This window comes from Camelus ferus, chromosome 1 (assembly GCF_009834535.1).
Source record: "Camelus ferus isolate YT-003-E chromosome 1, BCGSAC_Cfer_1.0, whole genome shotgun sequence".
Taxonomy (NCBI): Eukaryota; Metazoa; Chordata; class Mammalia; order Artiodactyla; family Camelidae; genus Camelus; species Camelus ferus.
The window spans coordinates 46,514,479-46,541,416 of record NC_045696.1 but is presented as its reverse complement, the minus strand read 5'-3'; the positions used below and the strand labels follow the sequence as shown (position 1 = coordinate 46,541,416).

At 36.7% G+C, this 26,938-nt stretch overlaps 1 protein-coding gene across 11 annotated transcripts in view; it reads right to left on the bottom strand.

Annotated features, from left to right (window-relative positions):
* BBX (BBX high mobility group box domain containing) overlaps window positions 1-26,938 on the bottom strand; it is a 256,911-nt gene that overhangs the window by 65,220 nt on the left and 164,753 nt on the right. For all 11 annotated transcript variants that reach the window (XM_014562810.2, XM_014562811.2, XM_032478453.1 and 8 more), the window contains 2 exons: window positions 16,715-16,910; window positions 13,021-13,088 (listed from right to left, as the gene is read on the bottom strand). In XM_014562810.2, coding sequence (XP_014418296.1) covers window positions 13,021-13,088; window positions 16,715-16,910 — 264 coding nt within the window. The remainder of the gene's footprint in view (window positions 1-13,020; window positions 13,089-16,714; window positions 16,911-26,938) is intronic.

Here is a 26,938-nt window from a genome sequence, read left to right as displayed (position 1 = left end):
TAAAAAAAAAAAAAATGCTGTGTTTAGCCCCTAGATATTTTGGTAAATAATCAAAATTTGACTTAAAATCGAGCCAAGGACTGAATGAAAATTATGAAGTGTCTTTATAAAACTTTAATAATGTAGGTTGTACATGTGACAGAGATCTATGGAGATATTTAAACATATTATCATTTAGGGTAGCTACACTACATAATACATATTATTTTTATTTCAGATCTTATGATGCATGAGAAAGTTGCCATTTGTGAGATTAGTTACCCTATGGCTTAATTAGAGTTCATATTAACTGTAAGAAGAAAAATTAACTTTCTTTTAAGTGTCATTATAGATCATTTGGCCATATTTACACATCCAGTCATAAAGGTTTGAAGTTAAATGAGACCCTCTGCAAATTATTATGATGGATGGTCTTAAACAAAACTTTCTACTTGTATGGATAATTCAAATGTAAGTAATTATCAAAACTTCGGCAATCCTACATGTTATGTCAACTGTACTATGTAATCAAAGAAGTTACACACGCATGTTTGTGCTCCCATGCACCTGATGCAGGGCAGATGTGCAATGAGTATCTGTTGACTGACTCAATTCTCTGTGTTTCTGAATATGAGGAATCTCAATTACCTGGCCAGGAATCAAACAACAAAGGCTGTCCAATGGTTAAATCAGCAATGACAGAATCACTGAGACTGCATTTTACTGTAGTGGACAATGTCTTCTTTCAAAATCTAGTTACTTCCTTTAAAGCACTATGGATTTAGCCTCTATCTTCCGTGTAAAATAATGGAAATAGCACCGAATTAGGAGCCAGGAGAACTGGCTTTCTACTAAGCTATGCACTTGCTGGACTCTCTAAGTCCACAGAAGAATAGAAGCAGCAAATCAGAAGGGCCCGAGAGTGGGATAAGAAAAAGGAAGAGGGTTGCAAAAACAAAAAAACAAAAAACAATGCCAGCAGCAAGGAGACACAGAACGAGAAGACAGAAAAACTGTAGACGCAAATGTTTTATAAAGCACTGTAGTCTATTTAAAACAAATATGCCAAGTATTGGGTATAAGATAAGTTTAAGGATGTATCATACACCATGGGGAAAATAGTCAGTATTTTTTTAATAACTGTAAATGTAAAGTAATCTTCCAAAACTGCACAAAAAATTTTTAAATCCCAGTTATATAGTAAAGTGGATTATCTCAAAAGCTAAAAAAAAATTAAAATAGTCCTAAAGTTTCTCCTGAATGTAGTAATTAGTATTTATAATGATAACTGTAAGTTGTCAAGATAAGGATAATTATTAAAAAATCCTTTATTAAAAGGCAGAAATGCGTGTGATACACGCTAGCCATATTTCCATCTACAATCTCAAAATGTAAAAATGGTTCAATGACATGGAAAATGTACTGAGGTAGAATTCATTCCTGAGTGTTGGATAAATGAGGCATCCAGTGCAAGTGTGTATATTTGTGCATACGCTGATGCACGGAGATGTCTGGTAATCTGGGATTATAGCCACATGGGAGGAAGAGGTTATTTCCCACAAAAGGCTCCTATTGAAGTAACATTATTAGGGGGTCCTAGACACTGACACCTTGTGAAATCACCTTGCTGTTTGTACTTACAGTGTTCTAAATTACTTATTAGGTAGGGCATGCTTTTTAAGGAGAAACATCAATTCTTCAACATCCATTTATCTGCTAGAGCCAACTTACTTTCTAAATATAACAAAGTACAAAGAGTCAAAGATACCTGTTCATAATCAAGAGGAAAGGAAAAAAATGCCAAATAAGCAGAGATTCAATGAAGCAAGGAAAAAACCCAAGGAGCTGTTTCTAGAAACAGTCTCTGAAATAATCCCAAAAGCCACTAGGTGTTGCTATACGCCCAATAAAGAAAACTGTGAAAAGGATTTTAAAAGCAGTTTTGTTAACCACATATGTATTCAGCTTCCCTTAAATGCAATCTTCCCTTTGGTTTAGCTGTCATTCTCAAAGCCAAGGAAGGGGGGTGACTAGTATAATTAAGAATTATGATGAGTATTATTTTCCCCCCACAGGCAAAATTCACAGCATGAAAACTAAAGACAAAAATGTGATGTGACTACAGCCCCTTGACATAAAACAAGATCAAGTCAGTTAGATACATTTGGAAAGCTAAGTTTTATTAAGAGCCCGTTCCTACTTCACAAGACACAAGGCCACAGCCACAGAGTTGATTGTGATGAATATACAGTCAACAAAAGGGATGAAGTGCACTGGTTGTACCAAACTCCACATCTCTGCCCTTACTAATTCAAACATTTATTGATTACTCACTCCTTCAACAAATATTCAATAAACCCTATTATGTGCCAGCCAGAAAGATTGCTGCTGTCTTTCCAGAAGCTTACATCCCACTTGTGTGCATTATCTGCTGGGGAATAAAATGAGACTAAGGGGATGTGTCTGGCCCTTAAGCTACTTGCAATTCAAGCACAGGGGATAGTTACACATTAAGGACATACGTGTATCTTGGTGGAACATTACAAGGTCTATAGGAGGACTGAGAAGCAGCCTTCATTCTTTCTGGGGGCAGGTGGAAGAAGTAAGATAAGTAACATCTGAGACAAACCTAGAAGGACCACCAGAATTGTGGAAATGATGTGGCAAGGGCAGGAAGGAAAGTATGGAGGAAGTGCCCTGTATGTGAGAAGCAGTGACTTCCCAGTGTGGCTGAAGATCAAGATGCCTGGGAGTGTAGTGGGAGATGAATTGGACTGAGAGAAATTTGAATTCTATGTTAAGAAGTTTGAAAATTAGGCTGAAGGCAATGGGGAGCCAGCCAAGGTTTTCAGTCAGAGGAGCACCATGATGAGAGAAGTGCAGTCAGATAATTCGGTCAGTGGCACGCAGGATGACCTTGGTTGGGGAGTGACTGGAGGCAGAAGACCAGTTAGAAAGTTAAGGAAATAAACCAGTTGAGATGTGGGGCCCCAATTATATCATAGATGGCATTTGCAGGCCTCAGTAGTTGCCTGGAAGGATGTCAGGGCTGAGGGAGAGGGGTCAGTCAGTGCCAGTGTCTCTAAGGCAGGTTAGAGTCTTTCACTGAAAGAGCGAATCTGAGAGAAGGAAGAATGTTTAGGCACTGGTGAAAGTTGTCTTCCATGGGAGGAGAGGGGTTGGGAGAAGAGGACTCTGCTTCAGAGTTCAAGTGTAAAGATCATGTGCGACTCCAAGGCCCAGAGATCTGATTCTCACCCTCGTTCAGCCTGGCCCAAGCTTTCCTACAATTGGCAGCTTTTGCCAGGTATCCTGTAACAGAGGACCTGAGTGATCATTCAATTTGCATTTAATATGAGACGTTAAATGAAGCTCTGAAATGTTCAGCTTAAACACAGGTGAATTCAATGTAAGTATATTACATCCAAGTTAGTCCTTCAAAACCTATTTAAGGACTAAAACGAAGCCACTCTTAATTAAACCTAAATGAGGTTAAGGAGGACCTGAGGACTAAAGCCGTGCACTCGGCTGGCAGACATCAGGACTGGCTACAGCTGGGAAGAGAACTGGGCTACCCTGCGGAGCACAACCAAACAGCACTGCACAGAGCTGAGCGCTCTCCAAAATTAGAATATAAGTCAAGTCATCTGGCTGAAAGGAAGAGTTAAGTCCCTGATTCTTCTCAGGGCACCAGGGCTGCCAGAGTCTAGATTTCACACTGGGAGCCAGTCAACCTTCCTACCATTCTAAGCCACGTGGCAGAGCACTAGGATGGGGGTCCAGGACACACTCCAGGCCACTTCTACAAACTGCTATATTATGGCAGGTGAGACAAACTATAGCATCTTCCTGCCTCAGTTTCCTCATTTGATGAAACAAGTAACAAGCTGAAACAAGCTGAATGACTGTCCATATTTTAAACACTTGGAGTTTTACGTTTAAAACAAATACAGATTTAGATAGAACTGAAAGTTTTCACCTTTTATATAATTTTTGACACCAGTGAAGTGGGGAAAATAATTTTACTACCTGTTGGTACATATGAACTAGTTTGACACGCGCTTATATCTGACTACTTGAGGATGTTTAAATCCTGAATTCCAGGCCTCCCCAGACCCTCCAAATCTTACCCTTCTTCATAGGGCACTGTGAGGACAGATTGCAAACGTGTACATAAATATAATCTCAACAACAACACAGCAGCAAAAGTGCCACCTTCTAATTTATCCTCTTGTTCTCCGCCCTCCTCTTTCTATCCCTGATCACTTGCTGCCCGCCTTCCCACCACCCCTTGCCATCATCTCTGGGAGGCTGAGGAGCTCATCTGCGTTCATCACCAGCTTGAGTGATGAGGGCTGAGAATTCACTGGGGATAGATGCTTGTCAATCAGGCTGCGTAGAAGGACCCAGTTCTTTGGGCTTTGAGCCCCACCGCTGAGAGATGGAAGAGGCTGGGCTGGATGGGCAGTTCTAGCCAAAGCGCGCAGTGAGCTGAGACGTAAAAAGGAGAGGTCTCTACCCAAAAGAGAGAAAGCTCAAAGAGCCCATTTAATGTAAATTTAAAATATAGTGCTGAAGCTATAAAACTATAAGAAGGGGCTTAAAAGCTTTGATGAGAAAGGTTAAGATTTAGGGGGTCTGGGGAGGACTGGAATTCAGGGGATTTAAACATCCTCAAGTAGTCAAATATAAGCGCATGTCAAACTAGTTCATATGTACCAACAGGTAGTAAAATTATTTTCCCCACTTCACTGGTGTCAGAAATTATATGAAAGGTGAAAACTTTCAGTTCTATCTAAATCTGTACTTGTTTTAAATGTAAAACTCAAAGTGTTTAAAATACGGACAGTCATTCAACAAATTACCACCTTTTCTCCACCTCAGATTTCTCCTAGTTCACTACTTAATGGAAAATACATGGGCTTTAATCCCAGGGTAACGACTTTCTTGCTCTATGACCTAATTAGAGAGGCTATTTAACCTCTCTAGCCTAGTTTCCTCATTTATGAAAGGGGGATAATGATAATAAACCAACCTAAGGCTTGTGGAAGGGTGAAATGAGACTATTAGTGTAAGTGCTGAGCAGAGTGCCTGGTCCCCAGGAAGTACTCATGACATGCCTGCCTAAGTGTGCAGCACAGGACGCCACCCGAGAAGCGGCCCACGGTTGGGTTAAGTGGGCGGGGTCTGAATCACAAAAGCCCCTGTGGGCTACACAAGGACTGAGCTAGTCCCCTTGGGTTCACTTTCCAGTTCTGTCACTTCCTAGCTACACAGTCTTGAACAGGTGGTTTATCCCTTTTCTGCCTCCATTTCCTCATCTAATGGTTTAATATTTACTTATGAGGGAAATAAGACTTAACTCATTAGGTTATTAGGGGGACCAAGAGTTCCTCTTACATAATGCACTTAAGAACTGAGCCCAGAATGGAGCCCAGCTCCCAATCTCAAGTTGCTTAGTCTCCTCCATGAGTCAAGACTTACACATAGCATACAGTGAGAAAAACTTAAAAAGAAAACTTTCATTATGGAGTTAAGGTAAAGAACCCAACTAAAGACAATCAAGTGCTATAACGTATAGTACTAACAGTAAGGAAGACATTAGGATGACATTAGGAAGAGAGGGAATCAAAGTTGGCTCAAGAAGTCATGGAGGGCTTTTAAGAGGAGGTGAGGGATCGATATTATAAACATAAAACAAAGCATATTTATTATTTTTAAATTTCAGTCTTTTAGAAATCTGACTACATGAACTATTTTGTTTTTAAATGGGCAGATGGTAATTAACAAATGAAAATCAACGTGACTTCCTTTGAAGCCAAGAGTATCACGTGAATGGTTGCTATCTGTAAAAACCCGAATCTTAAAACATGTTCAGCTCCATGAGGTTGGAAACTTGTGCCAGTTTGTTCCCTGATGTGCCTGGCACACAGAAAACATTCAGTAAATACTTGCCGTATGACTGAATGTGTGAAGAGGGCACACAGTTCCTACTATGCTCAGTCCTTACACATGACCTTTACAGTCCCTTACTGGAGGCAGGCCATCACCTGCTAGCATCTTCTCTACTAACTTTGATGCTAACTCTGCTATTCTGCTCAAATCATACTTCCTATATTGATTTCTCTTGGGTGTTAAAAAGTTGTCTCTTTCTTGAGTATCTATCAATAAAGTAAATTACAAATATAATTTCCTACAAATTTTCAATGGACAGGAACTCTGTGTGTGTGTGTGTGCATGCAGGTGTGCACATGTAAGTACACTGCTGGTAAAACATACTACAGCCTGTAGGAGTAATAGCCTGATGTAATTTAAGCTTTCAAGTTAAGTATAAAATGCCTAGAATAAATTATGGTAATAATACTAGATACATACAAGAATGCTTTTCAGGAGAGTTAGTTAAAAATGCCTTACAGGTTTTGTTTAATTAATCTTCACAGATGTCTTGGGAGTTAAAGGCAAGTGGGTGTTATTATTAGCTCCATTTGATAGGATGGAAGGCAAAGAAAAACATAGCTTGATCATAATCTTACTGTCGTATCTCTTCATTCCAACAAAAGAAACTAGGTATTCCGAAACCACAGAACCAGGTCTAATACACTAATACATTTGAAAGCTTGCCTTCAATTCATTTGTTCAACCAAATAGATACTGATACCTTCAAACCTTTTCAACAGCTATGATTACTCTGCCTAACTTACCTTATTTTTTTTTTTTTATTATTCCCCAAACCATCCCTTCTGTTCTAGCCAAGATGACTTTCTGGTGCCACTTAGGACCAATATTGAAATGTTGCCCTTTCCAATATTTCCCCAAGCTATTCTATATATTATGTGTTGAATAATCTCCCCTTTCATCTCTGAATTTTATCACTTCCTGCCTTTATTTTTAAAATTTAATTTAGCTTTACATTTTTATTAAAGTTAAAAATACAACACTATAGTCTTAGAGATTACTTCTACAAATTCTAGATCAAATACTTATACTTTATTTATTGCATTTTTATCTTTAGATAATAACCTACTGATAGGAAACATAAGGGCTTAACTCTTAATGTAACTGCCTTCTCTTTAGCTCTTCCCAGAGTTTGATGTGAACATTATTAGTTTTATTCCTTCTTTTTCTTTCCTATTCATTTTAAGTAAAAAAGAAGTGTATATGTTCACTTAACCTGCGGGACACTGTTGAACAGATGGCTCTCCGCAGCCCCCTGGCTAGCCTACTTAAGCTTATTTCATGTTTTATTGATCAAAAGGTCTCCTTTTCTTTCTGATTTAAGTAAGTTTGCTAAAATCTCATATTCATTGTAAACACTCCTTTCCATTTCCTTCACTATTATGGGGCTATCTCCTAATGAGATTTCTGTGCTTACATTTCACCAGATCTCAGTAAAGACAAGCTTAGTCTGCCACCTTGAGCCTGGGGTCACTCCCCTATGACTGTCTTGCTCAATACAGGCATGCCTTGGCAATATTGGGAGTTCAGTTCCAGACCACCACAATAAAGCAAATATCAATAAAGCACAATAAAGCAAGTCGCACAAATTATTCTGGTTTCCCAGAGCATATAAAAGTTACGATTACACTATACTGTAGCCTATTAAGTGTGCAATAACATTATGCCTAAAAAAAACCTCTGTACTGGCCTTAACTTAAAAATGCCTTGTTGCTAAAAAATGCTAACCATTATCTGAGCTTTCAGTGAGTCATAATCTTTCTGCTGATGGAGGGTGAGCATCTTGCCTTGATGTTGACGGCTCCTGACTGATCAGGGTGGTGGTTGCTAAAGGTCGGGGAGGCTTTGGCAATTTCTTAAAATGAGACAACAATGAAGTTTGCTGCTATTGATTGACTCTACCTTTCAGGAAGGATTTCTCTGTAGCTTGTAATGTTGTTTGACAGCACTTTACCCACAGCAGATCTCCTTTCAAAACTGGAGTCAGCTCTCTCAAATCCTGCTGCTGCTTTATCAACTACATTTATGTCATATTCTAAATCCTCTCTTGTCATTCCAACAATCTTGACAGCATCTTCACCAGGAGTAGATTCCATCTCAAGAAACCACCTTCTTTGCTCCTCAAGAAGTAACTCCTCAACCATTAAAGTTTTATCGCAGGATTGAAGAAATTTGGTCCCAGTCTTCCGGCTCCACTTCTATCTCAAGTTCTCTTACTATTTTTACCACATCTGTAGTTACTTCCTCCATGGAAGTTTTCACTGACATTCATAAGGGTTGGAATCAACTTCTTACTAACTCGTTAATACTGATGTTTTGCTGTCTTTCCATGAGATCAATGGCACATTCTCAATGGCATCTAGGAGGTGAATCCTTTCCAGAAGGTTTTCTACTGACTTTGCCCAGATCCATTTGAGGAATCATGATATATGGCAGCTACAGCCTTACAAAATATATTTCTTGAATACTAAGACTTGAAAGTCTAAATGACTCCTTGATCCATGGGCTGCAGAATGGATGCTGTGTTAGCAAGCATGAAAACATTTTCTCTAAAATATTTGAGCAGTAATATTTCAAAATGAATCTTCTTTTCAGCAGTAAGTCTCAACAATGGATTTAAAATATTCAGTAAACTATGCTGTAAACAGATGGGCTGTCCTCCAGGCTTTGTTGGTCCACTTACACAGCACGGGCAGAGTTGATTTTGCATTACTCTTACTTGCGGGCCAGCCCTCGGATTTTCAGAGTGGTAAATGAGCATTGGTTTCAACTTAAGTCATCAGCTGCATCAGCCCCTAACACCTAACAAGAGAGTCATCCTGTCCTTTGAAGCCTGGAAGTCAGGCACTGACTTCTCCTCTTTAGCTATGAAAGTCCTAGATGACCTCTTCTTCCAATATAAGCCTGTTTCATCTTCACTGAAGATCTGTTGTTTAGTGTTGCCACCTTCATGGATGATCTCGGCTAGATCTTCTGGATAACTTGCTGTGGCTTCTACATCAACACTTGCTGCTTCACCATGCACTTCAATGTTATGGAGACAGCTTCCTTCCTTAAATGTTGTGAAACAATCTCTGCTGGTTTCAAACTTTTCTTCTGCAGCTTCCTCACCTCTCTTATCCTTAATAGAATTAAGGCAGTTTTTGCATATTTCAATTTCCACTTACATTTTAAGCCTTTAACTGGTTTTATAAATTAAGTTTGTGCTTTCCTTGAAATGCATTTATTCTTATTACAGGCATTTTATAGTTTTGTATAAATGTCTACTTTCCCTAAATGTTTTGCTTTCAGTAAAATGCTTTCCAACTCTGCTTAGTGTACTACCAGTGGATTCGAATTGCTTTTTACTGACTAGTAAAGTTTATTGCCTATGTTTTTTACCTCAGGCTTGCAAAATTAAACAAAAATTACTAGACATTCCAGAAAAAAACAAAACCAAAAACTTGCTCTGGATTAGGCTTTGGCTTAAGGAAATGTTATATCTGGTTTGATCTTCTATCCAGACAACTAAAAATTTCTCCATATCAGCAATATGACTTTCACTTTCTCATCATTCATGTGTTCACTGCAATAGCACTTTTAATTTCCTCCAAGAATTCTTCCTTTGCATTCACAACTTGGCTATCTGGCACAAGAAGCCTAGCTTTCAGCCTATATCTACTTTCAACATGCCTTCCTCACTAAGCTTAATCATTCCTAGTTTTTGATTTAAAGTTGAGAGACATGTGACTCTTCCTTTTACTTGAACACTTAGATACCAGTGTAGGGTTACTAATTGACCTAGTTTCAATGCTGTTGTGTCTCAGGAGATAGGGAGGCCAAGGAGAGGAGGAGGAATGGGGGAACTGCTGGTTGGTGGAGCAGTTAGAACACAAACTTATCAATTAAGTTTGCTATCTTATACGGGTGTGATTCATAGCACTGCACTCCACCACCCCCAACCCCGCAAAAATTACAACAGTAATGTCAGAGACCAGTGATCACAGATTGCCATAACAAATACAGTAATAATGAAAAGTTTGAAATATTGCAAGAATTAACAAAATGTGACATAAACACAAAGTGAGTAAACACAGTTGGAAAAATGGCACCGCAGTCTTGCTCAATGCAGGGTTGCCACAAACCTTCAATTTGTAAAAAACGCAATATCCGCAAAGTGCAATAAAACGAAGTATGCCTATACATCTATTTTGCTTCTTTAATCAATAAACTCATTAATGACAAACATTGCTTTTAAAAATTTATCCCAAATATATAATGCATTTCTATGTACTCTGGGTATAAAGAAAATACAGGGCTGATCATTAATGTGAAGAAGAAAAGAACCAAACAAACTGTAAATGCAATTTCACCCCTTTTATTTATCAGAGACACAAAGTTACCACAATTGAAATTACAGAACCAAGCATGGCTTAGTAACAGTAGCTATAAAAGCGCTGACCTAGTAACGCCAAAATTCTATTGTGGCAGATTCGAGTTAATCAGAAGACTGAGGAAAAAGAGAAAACTCAAACATCTTGCTTCTTCTTATTTAGTCACTGCTCTCTCAAGAACCTGAGAATTTCTCTTTAAAAACTCTAAGAACATATCAGGTAGACCTAGGAAATCATACAGACCAAAGAAACTTTTAATCTGGATTTTTATTATTCCAGTAACAGCAAGCCTCTTTACCTTCTAGAATTGTTCTTTAAAATATAACTATAACCTATATTAAATTTGCCATATTAAAAAACAGACTTTTGAGGACTTTTTCTATGTGATTAAGGTTTCAGGATAATAAACAAAGGAAAATCTCCTCTCTTTAAATATAATATTTCAGAATAAGAATTGTCTTGTGGCATTTGAAAAAGCCATTATGATTAGACCTTCTTTGTGATAGAATTTTTGTAAAATGTCACTTTATTTGACTGGTCCTACCTAACAGTATAAACAGACTTCACAGTAATTATTCCAAATGTTGAAAATATGAAATTTCTGTATTTCTCCCCTTATCTCATTCTCCTTACAATTTTCTTTAAAAACTCTATGTATTCACTGTATTTGTCTTATGTTCATCATCAGCCAATGTACATAAGCCCTTAAAGTTCTATGACCATGTCTACATATCTGGAATAAGACTTTGCATAGAAATTAGGTGCTAAATGAAATCTACTCATATCTATGACATAAACTCTCAAACTAATTATATTTAGAGACAGCATTATTTTATTCAAATTTTGCTGCTTTATTGCTTCAGTATCTCAAGCTTAATTTCAATAACGACCTAAATATATCTGAGATGAGAAGATAGGGATTATGAAGAAAGACTTGTATTCCTAGATGTGGTTCTTAAAGACAGAAGTGCTGGCAACTTCTTTCTTAGTGTAAAGGAACTCTTATACTTAGGAAGGAACCTTAGCATCCTTTTCTTATCCTGCATGGCTCCCTTTTTTAAGTCATTTAACTTTGTTTCTTTAGCTTGAGAATTTTCAAATCAGTTCCCCTTCATTAGAAATAAAAGGTTGACCAATACATGGTTGAAACTGCTTGTTTTAAACCCTGCCATCCTTAAAAGTGGGGGGAAGAGCTATTCACTGAAAATTCAGAGCCCAAAAGTCAAACTTTAATCAAAGAAAAAAATTCTTTTCTTTGACTAGCATTTTCGTCTACCTGTAAGCTCTATAGATGTGAATTTGTTTGCATTCATTCCTGAAAGTTAAAAGGAATACTAATAGATGTTGGGAAGAAAACATCATTATTTTCTAATCTATTAGAAAAGATGTTGACTTTCACAATACAGCGCAATCTTGGAAATCTGAGTCAGACTGTGTTGAGAGGTCAAATGGGCATTATTACCTCCGCATTCACCTTCGGAAGCATGTTTGGGATATGCTACACCTTAGTGAGGGTTAGCCTGACTGCTGCTAGGTAGCAGCCATGCGTTGGGAAGTAAAATGATGCCCAGAATGCTGCTGTGTGAGGAAGTACAAACGCACTGAATGATGAATAAGCAAAGATACAAAGTGATAAGTTTACTTTTGTCAGCTAAAGATTAGTACAATGTAAGTAACTACCAGTCTACCAAATTTACACATTTATTGCTACACCAAATTAAACAGAATAAAAAAGATAAATTGAGCATCTGGCCAACTACTATGGATCCCCAATCTAAACTATAAATAATAAAAGCCTTTTGTGATGTAAATATCTTATATAGTATCTTCTAAAGCCACTTTTGGATAGACTTCAGTTGTATCCAGATGACATATTTACAGCTTAAAAAAATGAAAAGAAATATATATATCTGCAATAAAATTGCTATTATATCCTAAATAGCAACTCTGATTAGGGTTAAAAAATTTCCATCTCAAGGACCTGAGTGTGGTAAAATAATGTGACCTGCAGGTTAATTCATCTGGCCTCTGTTCAATGCGTCTGGAAAACACAAGAATTCCACAAATGCAAACTATGCATGGTTAACTGCGCCTTCCTGTCCGTCAAAACTGTACCTGAAAATATTTAGCAAAAGCAGCCCAATAACTATACAAAGGAATAAAGACGAAACTAAGGTCATGAGGGCTTTGGTCCTTTTCACTTTCCATTTAAAAAAATAAATCTTGGAATGCCATATTTCTTGATTTTGAAAAACAGGAGTTTGGATTTATTCAGGTACAGGAGAGACCAAAAATTTCATGTTTTTTTTAAACTCTCGCCTTTTCACTAGCACATCTAAATGAGAATATTGCAAAAGCAGGGAATGTTATGAATAGAATAAATGAATCATAGGATCCATCCTCCAGACCCCGTGACACAGTCATGGCAAATGCTAATTATCTGTACGTTGCATGTCCTACTCTTATGCTTATGGAACTTCCAAATCTGCACCTGACTTGTGTCTGTGCCTTCTTGGACTTATTTACACCACTCTATTACCCTCAAGGCATAACATAATGCACGTACAGATCTTAATGAAAACAATTAAAAGCAGAGTTTGTTCATGAGCTGTAAACAGTGAAGCTGCAGAGCTAACAGTGTGAACAGAACACAAATGTCTGTGTTCTCAACCCCCAGCATGAGCAGAGTGGAGAGGGATGAGGGACTGCTTACCTCTGGTGTACTAAGAGCATGTTCTCCAGCTAAAAGCAGCATGCTCAGGCCTCCCATTTGAGTAGGATCTACATAAGACAAAAACAAGTAAATGATCAGTTTACAGCCATGATATAATCCAGAGTCAAAAAAGAATACTCACAAAGACTAGTAATCAGAAATCCAACAGAACCACATGTAGCTTGTTATAGAAAACTTTTGAAACTCTTTATGGAGCAATAACCTGGGGTATATGTGCCTGGTACTCACACTCTGATGAGCCTTTTAAATACCACTGTTGTCCACCATTCCAACAAAATGCTTTCTTCAATACCACAGCTGTTTACAACATGAATTATCTCCTAATGTGGTGCTTCTTTCCTTACTGCCTGTGAAGTTGGGATGGATTTTTTTTTTTTTGAACAAAAGAGCATTTATACTTTTCTTCTAAGAAATTTGAGATTGTTATTCTCAAATTGTTATTTCTATCACGTGAAATCAGGGCTGATCAAAAAAACCAGGCCATCAGAGGAACTAGAGAACAGAGAGACATTTTATAAATGGGCCTCCAAAAATCTAGTGGGCTTTGTTCAATCAAATCATCTCTCTTTAAAACTTTCCAAAACAAATTTAAATTGAACAATGATGTATTTTTGACATTTTAAATATTAGGGGTATACAGTCAGGTACTTCCTCAAAGTACCTTTAAAAAGATTCAAAATGAATCCTTTACTGAAGGCCTTTGTTTTCATTCCTTCAACAATTAACAGAACTAGAAAGACAAAATGAAAACAACAAACTGGCAGATCTATGACCTAGGATTATATCTAAACAAAGAAAGTGTACACAATTAAGAAACCTATATCCTCTAAGGTTGTTTTAAATGAATTAAATTTCGGAACTTAAATGATATATCATATGAAAATACCTAATTTCAGTGCTTCTCCTAGGGCATATTGGTCCTCAATAAACACACTTTTAATTTCTGTAATCTCTCTACAATTAAAAATGAGGATCAGACATTCTGCTGCCTGAAGACATTCAAGTGTTTCTTTTCTCTTTCTTTTTTTGATTTTTTTGTTTAAAGAAATGCCCTTAAGTACACTTTGTATACAATCTGTCTTGAGAACTCACGAAGCAACTCTGACCACATCTTACATACAGTCAAAATAAAGAAAATTGAAAAACAAAATCTGAGGGAGGGGAGAGAGGGAGGAAGAAAGGAAGAGCTTAGCGGAGGTGAAAATATGTCACCAAACGATCAGGTGGTCGCCAAACAACTCCAGCTGGAACGTAGCCAAACAGTTCCAGCTGGAACATAGCCACACAGGAAGACACATGGGAACACGGGCTGATTTGCTGAAACAGGGTTCTTTGTTGTTTTAAGATTCCACCCTTAATTAAATGTTAAGTTTACTAACTAGTGTGGCTGCTAAAATAGATACTACTGGCAAATAAAAATCAGGAAGGGGAAATGAATTTAGTGGAGGGTAACTTTGGTTTTTTGGGCAGCTAAATACTTTGGCAGCTGTCATTCCAGAGATCAGGAGGATTGGATGGTTACTTTCGAATAAAGATAACAATGTGTTAGTTCAAATTATAAAGTAAAATAGAACACACTTCCGTGATAATTTATTCAAGCTATATGCCAATATGGCTGCAAGAAGTTTGCTGCTGCATAGGCACTAAAACACAGACAAGAAATCATCATCAGCCTTTATATTAATTTACACCTATATAGTGTTATCCAGATACGTCAAAATATATTTATGTAAGTTGCATGCTTTCTCTTCACTGAGAGGACTTGTACTAAATTAAATTCTACAGAGCTTTCTCTTCTTGGAAGTCATACACTTGACTGCTTTGGGGTTATTCAAAAATGCAAAATGTCATGTGATGAAGACTAGTGGGAAAACAAAACAAAATGAGATTCCACATTGGGGAAAAGCTTAAACCGGCCTCTAAAAGCCCTACAGTATCCCCTGGATTTAAACAGCTAAGCACTATGTTTTAATTAAAGGCAAACTCATTTGTTTTCATTGTGTTAAAAAGTAGCATAACTAGAAATATCAGATCAGTGTTATCCCCTATATACTAGCTAACAAGGGCTCTGATTATGGATTCCCAACATCCATCACAGGCCCCTACATAATGAGATACATGTCAGAGAAAGCTGTTTTCCTTCTTTCCTGTATTTTGCTTAAAGAATGCTGTTTTTAAAAGGTCACCTGTAAATACCTTGGTTGAAGTCTAGGTCCTACTTTCAATTTGTAAGTGTAACAGGTAGATTAATAAACTCTCAGAAATGGGCTACAGACAGAAATCTTTCTTAGTCTTCTGTACTAAATCTACAACTATTTTTGGTTTGTGAAGAGCCACTGTATACAAAAAACCTATATAGACTGATCTAGATTTAGAAATGGGAGAGAAAGCAATAGAAGACAAATGATAATAGAAGGAATTCACTTAAAAGCCAGTCTATGCTCTTACTTGGTGCTGATAACAAAATGTTTGATAAAACACTCTTATTGATACAATCTGGGGAGTCCAGGGAGCTCACCAAGACTACTAGCAAGTGCGCTGAAGCTAAAATTGTACAAAATGACATCTAAAACAAGGACAGACCTCTGTTCTGATTCTTCTGGGATATGCAAAAGCTCACCTAGAATTATACTACAGACATCTACGTAACAATCACCTGACGACTTTATTCCCCTAGAATGCTACTGTTGCATCAGACTACATTTCTTAGATTTACATGTGACACCATCACATACTTTGTTATGCCATGAATCACTGAACTATTAAAGTTCATTAGGCCTATTGGCTATTAAAAAATAAAATGTCATCACAATACTGCTCAACCTCCATTCCCAAGCTTTCCATTTTGCAAACTCTTCAGAGCTTTCTTGAAGAAAATTTGCTTGTAATAATAAAACAGGAACCCTACAGCTCAACACCAACTTCAATGCTTCCATCTGTCTAATCTCCCTATTTCATTCTGGAAAATTCCTCTCTTGATTACAGTATTACAATAGAAGGAAGACAGAGTCATTTGTAGGGTGGATATAAATACTTCATTTCATGGTGATAAATGCTCTAGCATTCTTTACCACGCAAAGAATATTAAGGTCTCATAACACATGGGACCATCTGGAATGTTAAATCTGCCTGGCCTATAACAGGAATGGGGGCGGGATAGAGGGCAGGATGGGAATCCCCACTAAGAAACAGCTGTCAGACCCATCCCAGATTTGTGATAGAATTGTTCATATTCTTGCCCTTGCTGTTTCAGAAACTCAGATGATCCATGTTAATTGTGGCTTTTCAGGTATCCATGATAACTGAGGTGCTTACTGGGATAGCTTAATAGTGTGCATGCATGTGTAAGTTATATGGTTACATTATAAATAAAATTCCATTCCCTGCGCTCCTGACAACCTCCACCTTGCTGTCTGCTTCTCAGTAATATCAATGTCAGGAATCCACATCTGTTTAGGACAACTCTACCACTTGGTCTCTACCTCCTTTCTTTAGTTTTATACACACAGTCTATACACACCATGCTCCAAAGCTTTAAGCTATGCTACATATTTGCCATTGCTTCCCACTGGTCATAAATTTTGCTTCTCTCTCTCTCTGTATTATGTTAAAAATAGTGCCTAAATGAATTGCCCTGTTTTTAAGAACAGGTAAAAATAGTGTCTAAACTCACCAGCTATTCCAAAGTTAAGCTGAGGCATTTCTTCAGTCTTTGCTTTCTTGGGGCTTGGCAAGTCTCTTGAAGAGTCAGATGGGAAGGCCCATAGTTTCTTTCGTGGATTGACAGTGGGTGTTGGGGACTTGACAGGCTTGTTTGTGGTAGGACACCATTTGTAGCCAGGATTTGCTTTCATAAATGCATCTTTATACTGTAAATAAAGAACAGATAACAGATTTTAATTAACACATAGATTGAGAAAGTTCTAGTAGCCTTCCCCTTACCTAAATAATGAGTGAAAAAACACTTTCAGTAACTTCTCTGTTTTTCCTTTTAGAAGAATGACAATCTCAGGACTTTAGAGACAGACTATGAATCTATTAGAAAGTTCACTTGTGGGATAAGGATACAGAGGTAGTAAATTTTGTATCTTTTAACCATCTTCTGTATTTTTTTTCCAGGATCCAAAAAGTTAGTTGAACTTGGTGGAGAGTTATTTGTAATGGAAAGACCAAAGGGCTTAAGACAGAAAAACCAGAGTTCAAACTCTAGCATTTCCACTTAGGGCTACAGTGATCAAGGACAGAGAACACAATCTCTGTGGGCCTCAGCCTTAGTTTCCATAAACTGAGAGCAAACCACCAATGCCCAGGGTTATTGTAAACAGTAGTGCAAAGAGCAGCACCTATTTCAAAGAAGGTTATCAGGCACACATTATAAAATGCAAGTCAATACCCAGGCCAGTAACTAGATTCTGCTCACTGCTTAATTTGGTAAGTATGTTAAAAATTAAAACTGTGCTTTAATGTATAGGCAAATGCAGGCAAACCTAACAGAGCAAAGCAATCAGTTGTGGGATAAGCAAACCAAGATCAAGAATAGGAGAAGGAGAACAAAGCAGGGCAAACTGATGCGTAACTTCTTCTTTTTTTTTTTTTTTAATATTTTTATTTAAGTATAATCAGTTTACAGTATGTCAGGAATATGAAAACAAATATATGTATGTTCCTATATGACTGAAGTATTGTGCTGTAACCAGAAACTGACACAACGTGTAACTTCTTAGTTACTTGAAGAGGCAAGGTCATGTACAAGAAAGAGCACTGGATGCAGAGTTTGTATGACCTGGGTTCAAAACCTACCTCAGCTATTAGCCAGCTGAGGACATACTAGCTTTCTCAGCCTCAGTTCCTCCATCTACAAAACGTAACTAAGGCACTGACAACATCCCAGGGTTTTGTAATGAGCACATGAAGTCTCAAAAGTGAATGTGCTGAGAGCTATGATGTTGCTATTAATCCATCACAAACTTTACGTTCTTAACTTGGAGGTTTCAGTCTTCACTATCGTATCTACCTTTCTCCCAACTTTGCCATTTCTTTCCCCTCTACTGACAATAAAATTAAATAAAATATATTTATTGTTATTCATTATATATTGTCAAAAGTTGATAAAATGTGTTCTCCATGCATTCTTCAATGATTACATGTTATTACTGCTGGATACTTTATTAAATTAATACAATTCTTTCTATCCCACAAAATTGCCTTTTAAAATGTTTACTCTGTGTGTAAAATTAACTAATAGCTTTTTTATCTAACCCATTTTTTTAAAAAAAGGTTCCTTTATCCTTAGTGTAAGAAAAGTATATGTAATCCAACTAACAAACATTTTTCACCACTCCCCTTTAAATCATATAAATGAAAAATGTACTTATATAATACAATGCAATGTTCATAGTCAATGGTTTAGGATTACTCTAAAGTTATCTTAATCCAAATTTTATGAATAACCCATTTTTTAACAAAATCTTAACATCTGCATATTTATACACAGTTACATGTAGAAGGAAGGTAAGCATAGAAAAACAGTAAAATACAGTTTTACTTTTCTTACAGAAATAATTACAATAGGATACAAGGCCAGACCCAAACTTGAATTTAACATCACACAGCAGAATAAATTTGGAGATATCAGTGTAATAAAAGAGATACTTTATCCCAGTGCATTCATATGCATAGCGGGGATTTACATACTGAGCTGAAGCAGACAAATAGCCTTGCCTGCTGTCTGGAGGTGGAAAGTGACAAATGACAGGGTGAGATGAAGATGAAAGTAGCAGGCACACGCATCATCATTTTGTCCCAGCAAAAGGCACACGAGCTGGGTCTGTCAGGTGAACAGTCATTTGGACAAAGGTCACCACTCTATAAAGTGACAAAAGACTATCAAACTAATGTATTTGTCATGAGAAATCAAATTTTTTTTTTTTTTTTGTATTTTGGTGGTTTTTAAGAAGAAAGCCTCAGCTGTGAAGGATGCTAGATGGATGTCACTTGCACTCCGATACCTTCCGTTTCTTAGGTGTCCCCTTCCTGTCCTCCAATGTCACTGATCTGCATAAGTTCTTTTCCAGTAAGATAGTACATCCTTTGTTAAGAATCATTTAGCAATTTGCTTTGATGAAAATCAGTATGTGTAATGAAAATGATTATACCGTCATCCTCATGAATTTTTAAAAGTACTGATGGCATTAATAAAGGCCAGCTTAAACTAACTTATGATGTGGATCTGTGCTGCAGACAATATAAAGCACTGACAATCCCTGACCACAAACATCTCTTCCTCTTGCATATATTCCACCCACCCACCCACCTCCATCTCAATCCTGTCTGAGGACTGACGAGATGACAGACACTGGCTAGCCACTGGGGATGGAAAGAGCATGAGTTAGAGTCTCTGCCCTCAAATTGTTTACAATCTACAATTCCACTCAAACACATTACTTCTTTTTATACATGGTCCATAAACCTTCCCCTGGCTTAGGCATAAAAAATGGTTTGTAAAGGGTCTGTAAAAGGGGAAGCTACCTATGAGTTGAAGAACAAAGGGTAAGAGAAAAGCCTGGAGTATATAGGGTTTTATGGAAAATGGTAACTGAGAATTCACCTTGAGGGTCAATACTCTGTAACTGTATCATAGTATTAATCTTGCAGGTTCTTAAACTCAGCGTAAAAGTTCAATACCAAAACAACATTCATTAGCTCAATCAAGTATGTACTGAGCAAAAGAGTTAAGAATATAGGGGACAGAGAAAAGAGTAACACACAGCCCTTGTCCTTAAAGAGTTTAAAGCCTACATAGAGATGCCATAAATTCATAAGACATACAAGTCAACACAAGCAGCGTATAAACAACAAGGGAGGGCGGAGGCAGGAAGAGCCTCAGGATGTGAGGATGCCTGTCCTTGGACTGGGCACACCATCAATCACTTGCTCTGAATCAGCTGTAAGAGACAACAGAAAGGCTTAATCATTCATTGTGATGAGGTTATTAGGAAAGGGATTACAGAGAAAGCTGAGCAAGGGAGAAATGAGAAAAGACTGTATATAGTCTGAAGCAAATAGCTGAGTGAAACTATTAGCATGCTGGTCAACCAAGTGGGCAAAAATCCATCATCACAGGATTGAAAGGGACAAAGAGACAGGCCCACCCATCCGGATCCCCAGGGCAGGGCTTTCATGCTGGGGGTGGAAGGAGGACTCAGTTATCCTCTAGGAACATCAATCACAGGTTACTGGTCTTATCTCATGTGTAACTGACTTCTTGCTAAAATACTGATTTTCAAAAATCTCCCATTACAATAAAAATTCCCCTCCTAAGTTCCTTTTTTAAATGCAAATTTCCAGCTGATTGGATAACCTAAGTGAATTTACTTTATAGGCACAGTTCCTGACTTATATAAGGTGCTCAGTAAACACTGGCTCCCTTCTCCCCAACCCCAGCCACTACCACATTTCATTAGCAATAATAATACATCACTGTTATTCAGTAATGATATTAAATACATACCCTTTATCATAGTGTTTTTGCCTACTTCATATATGACAATGGCACTATTTTATACCAAAAGACAAAACTTTCGAAAACTGGGTCTCAACACTAGTTTTGCACATCACTTGTAAGAACGAAAATCAGGTCTTAAACAACACTTTAATGAGATATACTTATTAATTGTTCTCCAATTGTTTTTGCTTTTTTTCTTTTTTTTTCAATGAGCAGGGGTATCAGAAAGTCTGGTAGTATTTCTAGCTATTATCACAGTCTAGAGCTTCTCAACAGAGTGAAAGGGAATGGTAACCCTGGTGAGGTCCAATAATAAGGGGCCCTGGGAATATCTATACAAATCAAGACAAGTGATTCTGGTGCCAGTATGTGAAATAACACCATGATTTAAAAAAACCTATCAGAATCATGAAGGAGCAATTACACAGGAATTACCTGAATTTTAAAAAAGAGATATACCACACTTTCTCATTCTGTAACTCTGAAGGGGCTAAGTGAACCCCTAGCATAATAAATTCTGAGACAGCTGTACCTTCTTCACACTGGCAGGCAGAAATCGTATTATACCGGGTGAAAGAGGAGAGGAAGATATTTGAGAAGTGGCACTAATCTGTACTTCCTTGGTTCTAGGAACTTTCCCTGACGAAAATTTAAAACTTATCATTTAGATCTGAAATATTCTTACTAGGTATTTTAATAGGAAGAAAATAAGACTGTTTATATGGCAGAACACTGAATTAAGTTTATGGTTTTGACAGAACAAATACATTTTAAATTATACATTAATGTGTAAGACTTCCATGATAAAGCCACTCCAATAAAACCTATGCCATTCAAAAAGTGACATGAATAAGTGACCAAGGAATTCTTTGGTTCTCTTATGGAAAAGTCATAAAGGAAAAATTGAGTTGGCTACAGATATGGTTGCATAAGTTGGCTGTAAAGATTACTGTGGCAACAGTGGTTCATATTCACATACAAGTTTCTTTAAAAGGACAATTTTAATTCCTAATTTGGGTGATTAGGAGGAAGGTCAGCTTAATCAGTTAGCATTAATCTAAAAAAAAGTCAAACTTTCAGAATTTCTTTTAAAATGTAATTTTGTTACTTTTAAAATTTTGATAAGGATCTGTAAACATTATTTTTATTTCTAGAAATGTATTAATAGACACACTCATGTGTTAACTAATTTGAACTGTAAAATGTTTAAGTTTTCTTTAAAAAATATGTTCATTTAGGTTTAGTAATTTCCTTAAACACTTTAAACTTTTTCTTTATAAAATAGTTTATAGCATGAATTTCCAATTTTTCAAACACTGCAAAAAATTAATTAACTTTCACCTACATCCCTTTGAATTATCACAAATTCTAAACTAATTAAGGTTTACTATAGCAACATCTTACAGGATACTGGAGTATTAGGTCCCTCAGTCAATCTAAATATTAACATCTGGAACTAACACCAGAAATGAATTTTAAGAGACTCAGTTTAAATTCAAAATATATCACTCACTATGGGATCTTTATAAAGTCCTTATAATTTTATTTGATTTGAATATTTAAATGCTATAGCGTTTACTAACTAGCAAATAGATTGCTACTTCTGAAATCAAGTAGTTAGCTCACTTATGGAACATCTATTTGTTAGGGGCTATTAATCACATTGGACAGTATCTGCCAGGTTGGGCAAACGATATATTCAGTTTTGTGAATTCTTGCGTTTCAAAGACTAACTTTGCATTTTAGTAGCCCTTCAGTGTGTTAACAGGTCCTAATAAAAATAGCAAATAATTGCTAAGTAGAGAAGTATCAAATACAAACATAAGTTTGTTTATCAGCAATAATGATAAAACTAACACTTGTATAGCATTTTAAACTTCACAGCATGCTTCTGCATACAATAACCTTACTTGTATCTTACCTCGACCCTGTGAGGGCAGGCATCTTTACTGCAGTTTTACAGATGTGGAACCTCAGAAGGTCTGAGAAGGAAGGCTACGTATGAGACCCAAACTCTACTACTGTTACTAGCTTGCTTCCTTGGATAAATCATTTCACTTTTCTGGGCTGCAGTGTCCTCATCTTTAGCTTTTGGAAAATGATATCTATCTCAGGGGATTTTTTTAAGATTAAATAAGTCAAATGTTTATAAAAGAACCCTGGGCAGAATACTCAAAAATAAACACTTGAATTTTTTTTATAGTAAGAAAGTCCTGATATCTGGAACACAGGAATGGGAAAAGTCTCAGAACAAGGATTACTGGGAAAGATGGAGCCTAAATCTTTGGTTTTACTACTCGCATCCCCCCAGAGCGGTGGGGCTCCTAACTAAGTTATATTCAGAAAACTCCACATAGAGTAAGTAGTTTCATTAGTGGTAGCTAAACATAGCTAAAAGTGGAAAGAAATGGCAATTGAGGCTGGGCCCAAAATAAAGACTCATGGTAATACAAAGAGGAAATTCAAAAGAACAAAAAAGTTAATAATCATTTAATATACAGATAAAGATGTGACTATAACTCAATTATTCACAAAGGTCTCACCAAATTACAGACCACAAAATAATTCTTGTTTGTAAATAAAAGATAGAAATTTTTGAAAAATTCAAAAGGCATTCTGAAGTAAGAAAGTATGTAATCAAAATTTTAAATTAACTTTCCAGGATAAATTTATAAAATAAAAAGTTTCATCTGCCTGGAAACCACATATGTGTTAACACCTGTTTCTCAAGAAGGTGGGATAAATGAGGTACCATTCTAGCTTAGTAGTATGTAAGATGCCACAGCATGCTTGTCAAAATACAAACCCTATTAAGTATGACTTGACAGTTAACAAAAACTGTCCAGTGTAGTAATACGTGAGAAAATAACAGTAAATCTTCTTCAGAGAAGAATCCATTTCTGATGAAACCAAAACAAGGGAATGAATACGTTTAATTTTTCTTGAAGAAATATGGAGGAAGAGCTAATCACTAAAACCTCATAGAGATTTGTGGTGATAATTTTTCCTATAGTACTGATGACAACAGATACCAATAGTTACGAAAGGCTATTATAAAAAAGCCTTCAAGTTGTATTTTATTGCATTTGATTCCACAGCTGTTTTACTGATATACAACTGAAATTCTAAACTTTCAGGCCAGTCTCTCACAACTTTTGCCTCATCTTTTCCTGATACTGTCCTACACGTATCCCAGGCTTGGGGTAAAAGTTTCTTCTTCCTGAAATAGTTCTTATTTCCCATATCTGCTTGTATCCTTGCCTTTCTTCTGAACCAAAGCCCATGCCAAATTCTACCAACTTCATAAAGCCTTTTCTGAAATACCTCCATCTACCCACCCCAGTACAAGCAGATTCTTCCCATAAGATCTGTGACATTTTATTGTCACCATTTTTGACTGACTTACTCAAATATCTTGTTTCTTAGCCATCTAAAGTGAGCAGCATACATTAACAGGGTGCTAGAGTCAAACAAGCAAGAGTATCCCAGGCTCCACAAATGCATGGCTGGTCAAGACACTAACCCCTAAGAGCCTGAGATCCCTGCTCTGAGGAATGGGGACACTCATACCCGACTTTACATGTTTGTGCTTATGCAAAACATCAAACCTGGAATGAACCAATTAATCAATAAATGCATGCATTCTGCCTCACGCCTCTGATCCTACAAAAACGAAGGAAGAGGGCGCTATGAATAAGGTCATTCAAAATTGCCTTGCCTTTCCAGATGCTCCCTGCTTCTCTGCACTGACTCTGCTCCACCTGAAGGACAACTGTGATCCTCTATATTGACTACCAATTAATTAATTATGATTATTAGTTTAAATGACTCCTGGAACTTTCCAGCAATATCCTAGTCAAAATGCAAACCTGTATTCACACATCTGTGAGAGTACATATATAAAGATGTTAAAAGGAAAAATAATACTGTTTCTGAGTCTCCCAAGTCCACAGAAGTCAGAGCCTGGGAACATCTGTAAAGCTGCACCATCACGTGCACTGAATTTAAGAAGAGAATCCAGGTTATAGCCTTCGGACTGTATTTTTAAAATGACTTATAAACAATTATTGCTCTAATGAGATTCATCAGAAAACATGAAACCCCCATTCAACCATTCTTTTCAACAATGCAAATTAGTACTGGGCAATAATTCAGGAAACTGAAAACAAATCCCAGAACGGGTGCTTCCTCTTGCCAGATGCACTAATACAAGATAATCAGAAGCAAGGGAAGAGTCAGAGAAAGTTTTAACAGGTAAAAAAAATCTCTTCAAAGTTATATTAATTATTACTGACATTTAAAATGTGTTAATTTTAAAAACAAGAGGAGGAAGGAAAAACAAGTATTTCTCACTCAATTGGGAATGACAGGATAAATACTGGTAAATACCATGTAAGCATTTACAGTCACATACAAACTATGCTGAAAGACTATGTTTTGTTCCTAATAAAGAATATATTTTAAATTTGGGGGTTTTAATGAAAAAGTTACACATACAAAAACAGTTTTAAAAATGACGGCCTGGGGGGAGGGGACTTTGAGGAACTGAGACCATATTTTTGACTAACAATCTCAAGTCCTGGTACATTGAAGCCACTCAATAAGTTTTTGTTGATTAAACTGACACTTCAATTAAGGCTGCAATATTAACACAAAAAGCACCAGCACAATTACCTGCACTTTAATGTAATTTTGAAACCATTTAGTAAATTAAGTTGAAACAAGTATCACTTATGACCAGAAACCAACTGTATAATGATTTTGAAAGTAGCTAAACTTCCACACTTGGCACTAGACATGAGACAGTATTTCATAAGAGCAACTCTGAACAGGGCAAGCTGTGAGGTGGGAGATCCAGTTATGGTCTTGCAGTAGTTTGAAAGGGTGGAGTGGAGGAGTGGGATGGGGAGACCTTAACAGATTTAGATTTCATTACTCACCACAATGGCAAATATTGTAAAGCTAATTAGGTAATTACTAAGGGAATTCCTGAATGAAAATAATGCTTTAAAAGTGGCCACCTATTGGGTTTGTAAATTAGCAGTATTTAAGAAAAGGCAAACAGTATACTTGGGACAGGCTGCATGTTATCCAAAAACAGTAATCCAAAAACAAACTCAAGAGTTTAATTATAGGAAGCTTATGCAGTTCTCTATGAGGTTTCAGATAATTGTTTGTTTTATCGTATAAACATGACTATGAAAGGATCTGAAACTATTTAATGGGAAAATTTTACTGTTAATTACTGTTATGCTAGTGAAAATCCCCTGCAACACTTAAAATTACGTAGGTAACGGAACAGATTTTAAATTTTCTAGGTGCTCTAGAGTTAAAATCCAGTCTTTAACAATATAGTTAACTTCTGAAGCCTTATGTGATTATTAATTACATAGCAACAATGCTAAGCATTTACTCTGGATTCAAATTTCCCAGAACATTGCATAAGAAATTTTTATGCTCCATGTTAGCTTGTTAAACAACTCAGTAAAACCACAGCAATTGAAAGAATTATTTTTCTACATACTGAGATGTCTAATCAAGTGTCTCACTTGAAACTCTGTATTTGTCCCCTGTTGGTTCATCTTTCCACAGAACTTAACTAAACGTTTGGGTGGCTGGGCTTTCATGAACCAAGACTACTTGCAGGTTGGGATGCTGGAGAAATAATGTCAGAATCATTCCGTTCAAGTTTAAACACAACGATATTGCTTTGCTTTCTCCTGACTTGCTAAATACACTGCACAATACACTTTAAGTGTACAACACACTGATACTAATTTAAGAATATTTTAGAAAGAGATCAGTATACAATATTTAAGAAATTCAGTCATATTTTGGAATTAATGCCCACCTTTCTGAATAGCCTTCCTGCATAAAAATACTTCTCACCAACTACTGCCTACACAAGTGTTTATGTGCAAGCACACATCACATTATCATATACATCCTGTTCCACTCACTTACTGGTTTTAAATATTCATGCTGCACTATCTTTAGAAACAAGTCTAAGCATCTCTCTTGATAATTGCATTTATTATAAAATCAAAAAATATTAGCACTGAAAGGGATACAAGTTTTGGTCCAACTTCCTCATTCTAATAACATATATTAAAAAAAGAAAAAAAGCTGAGACACAGAGATTGACTTAGATGTGGTTACAAAGCTATTTAGCAGAACTAGATCAAGACTGTCATCTTTATCATGAGCATTCTCTGACAGCAGAAGCTGGGTTCCTAGAAAAGCTAAAAACAAAAACCATTCATAATAAATAAATCACCATTCATAAAAGTCAATCCCCTATATCAATCAGTGGAATATATACAATGAGAAGAAAACTTGGTAATAGATTGCTTTTGGCACCTCACCAGTATTTGCAAAGTGGACCTGGAACTC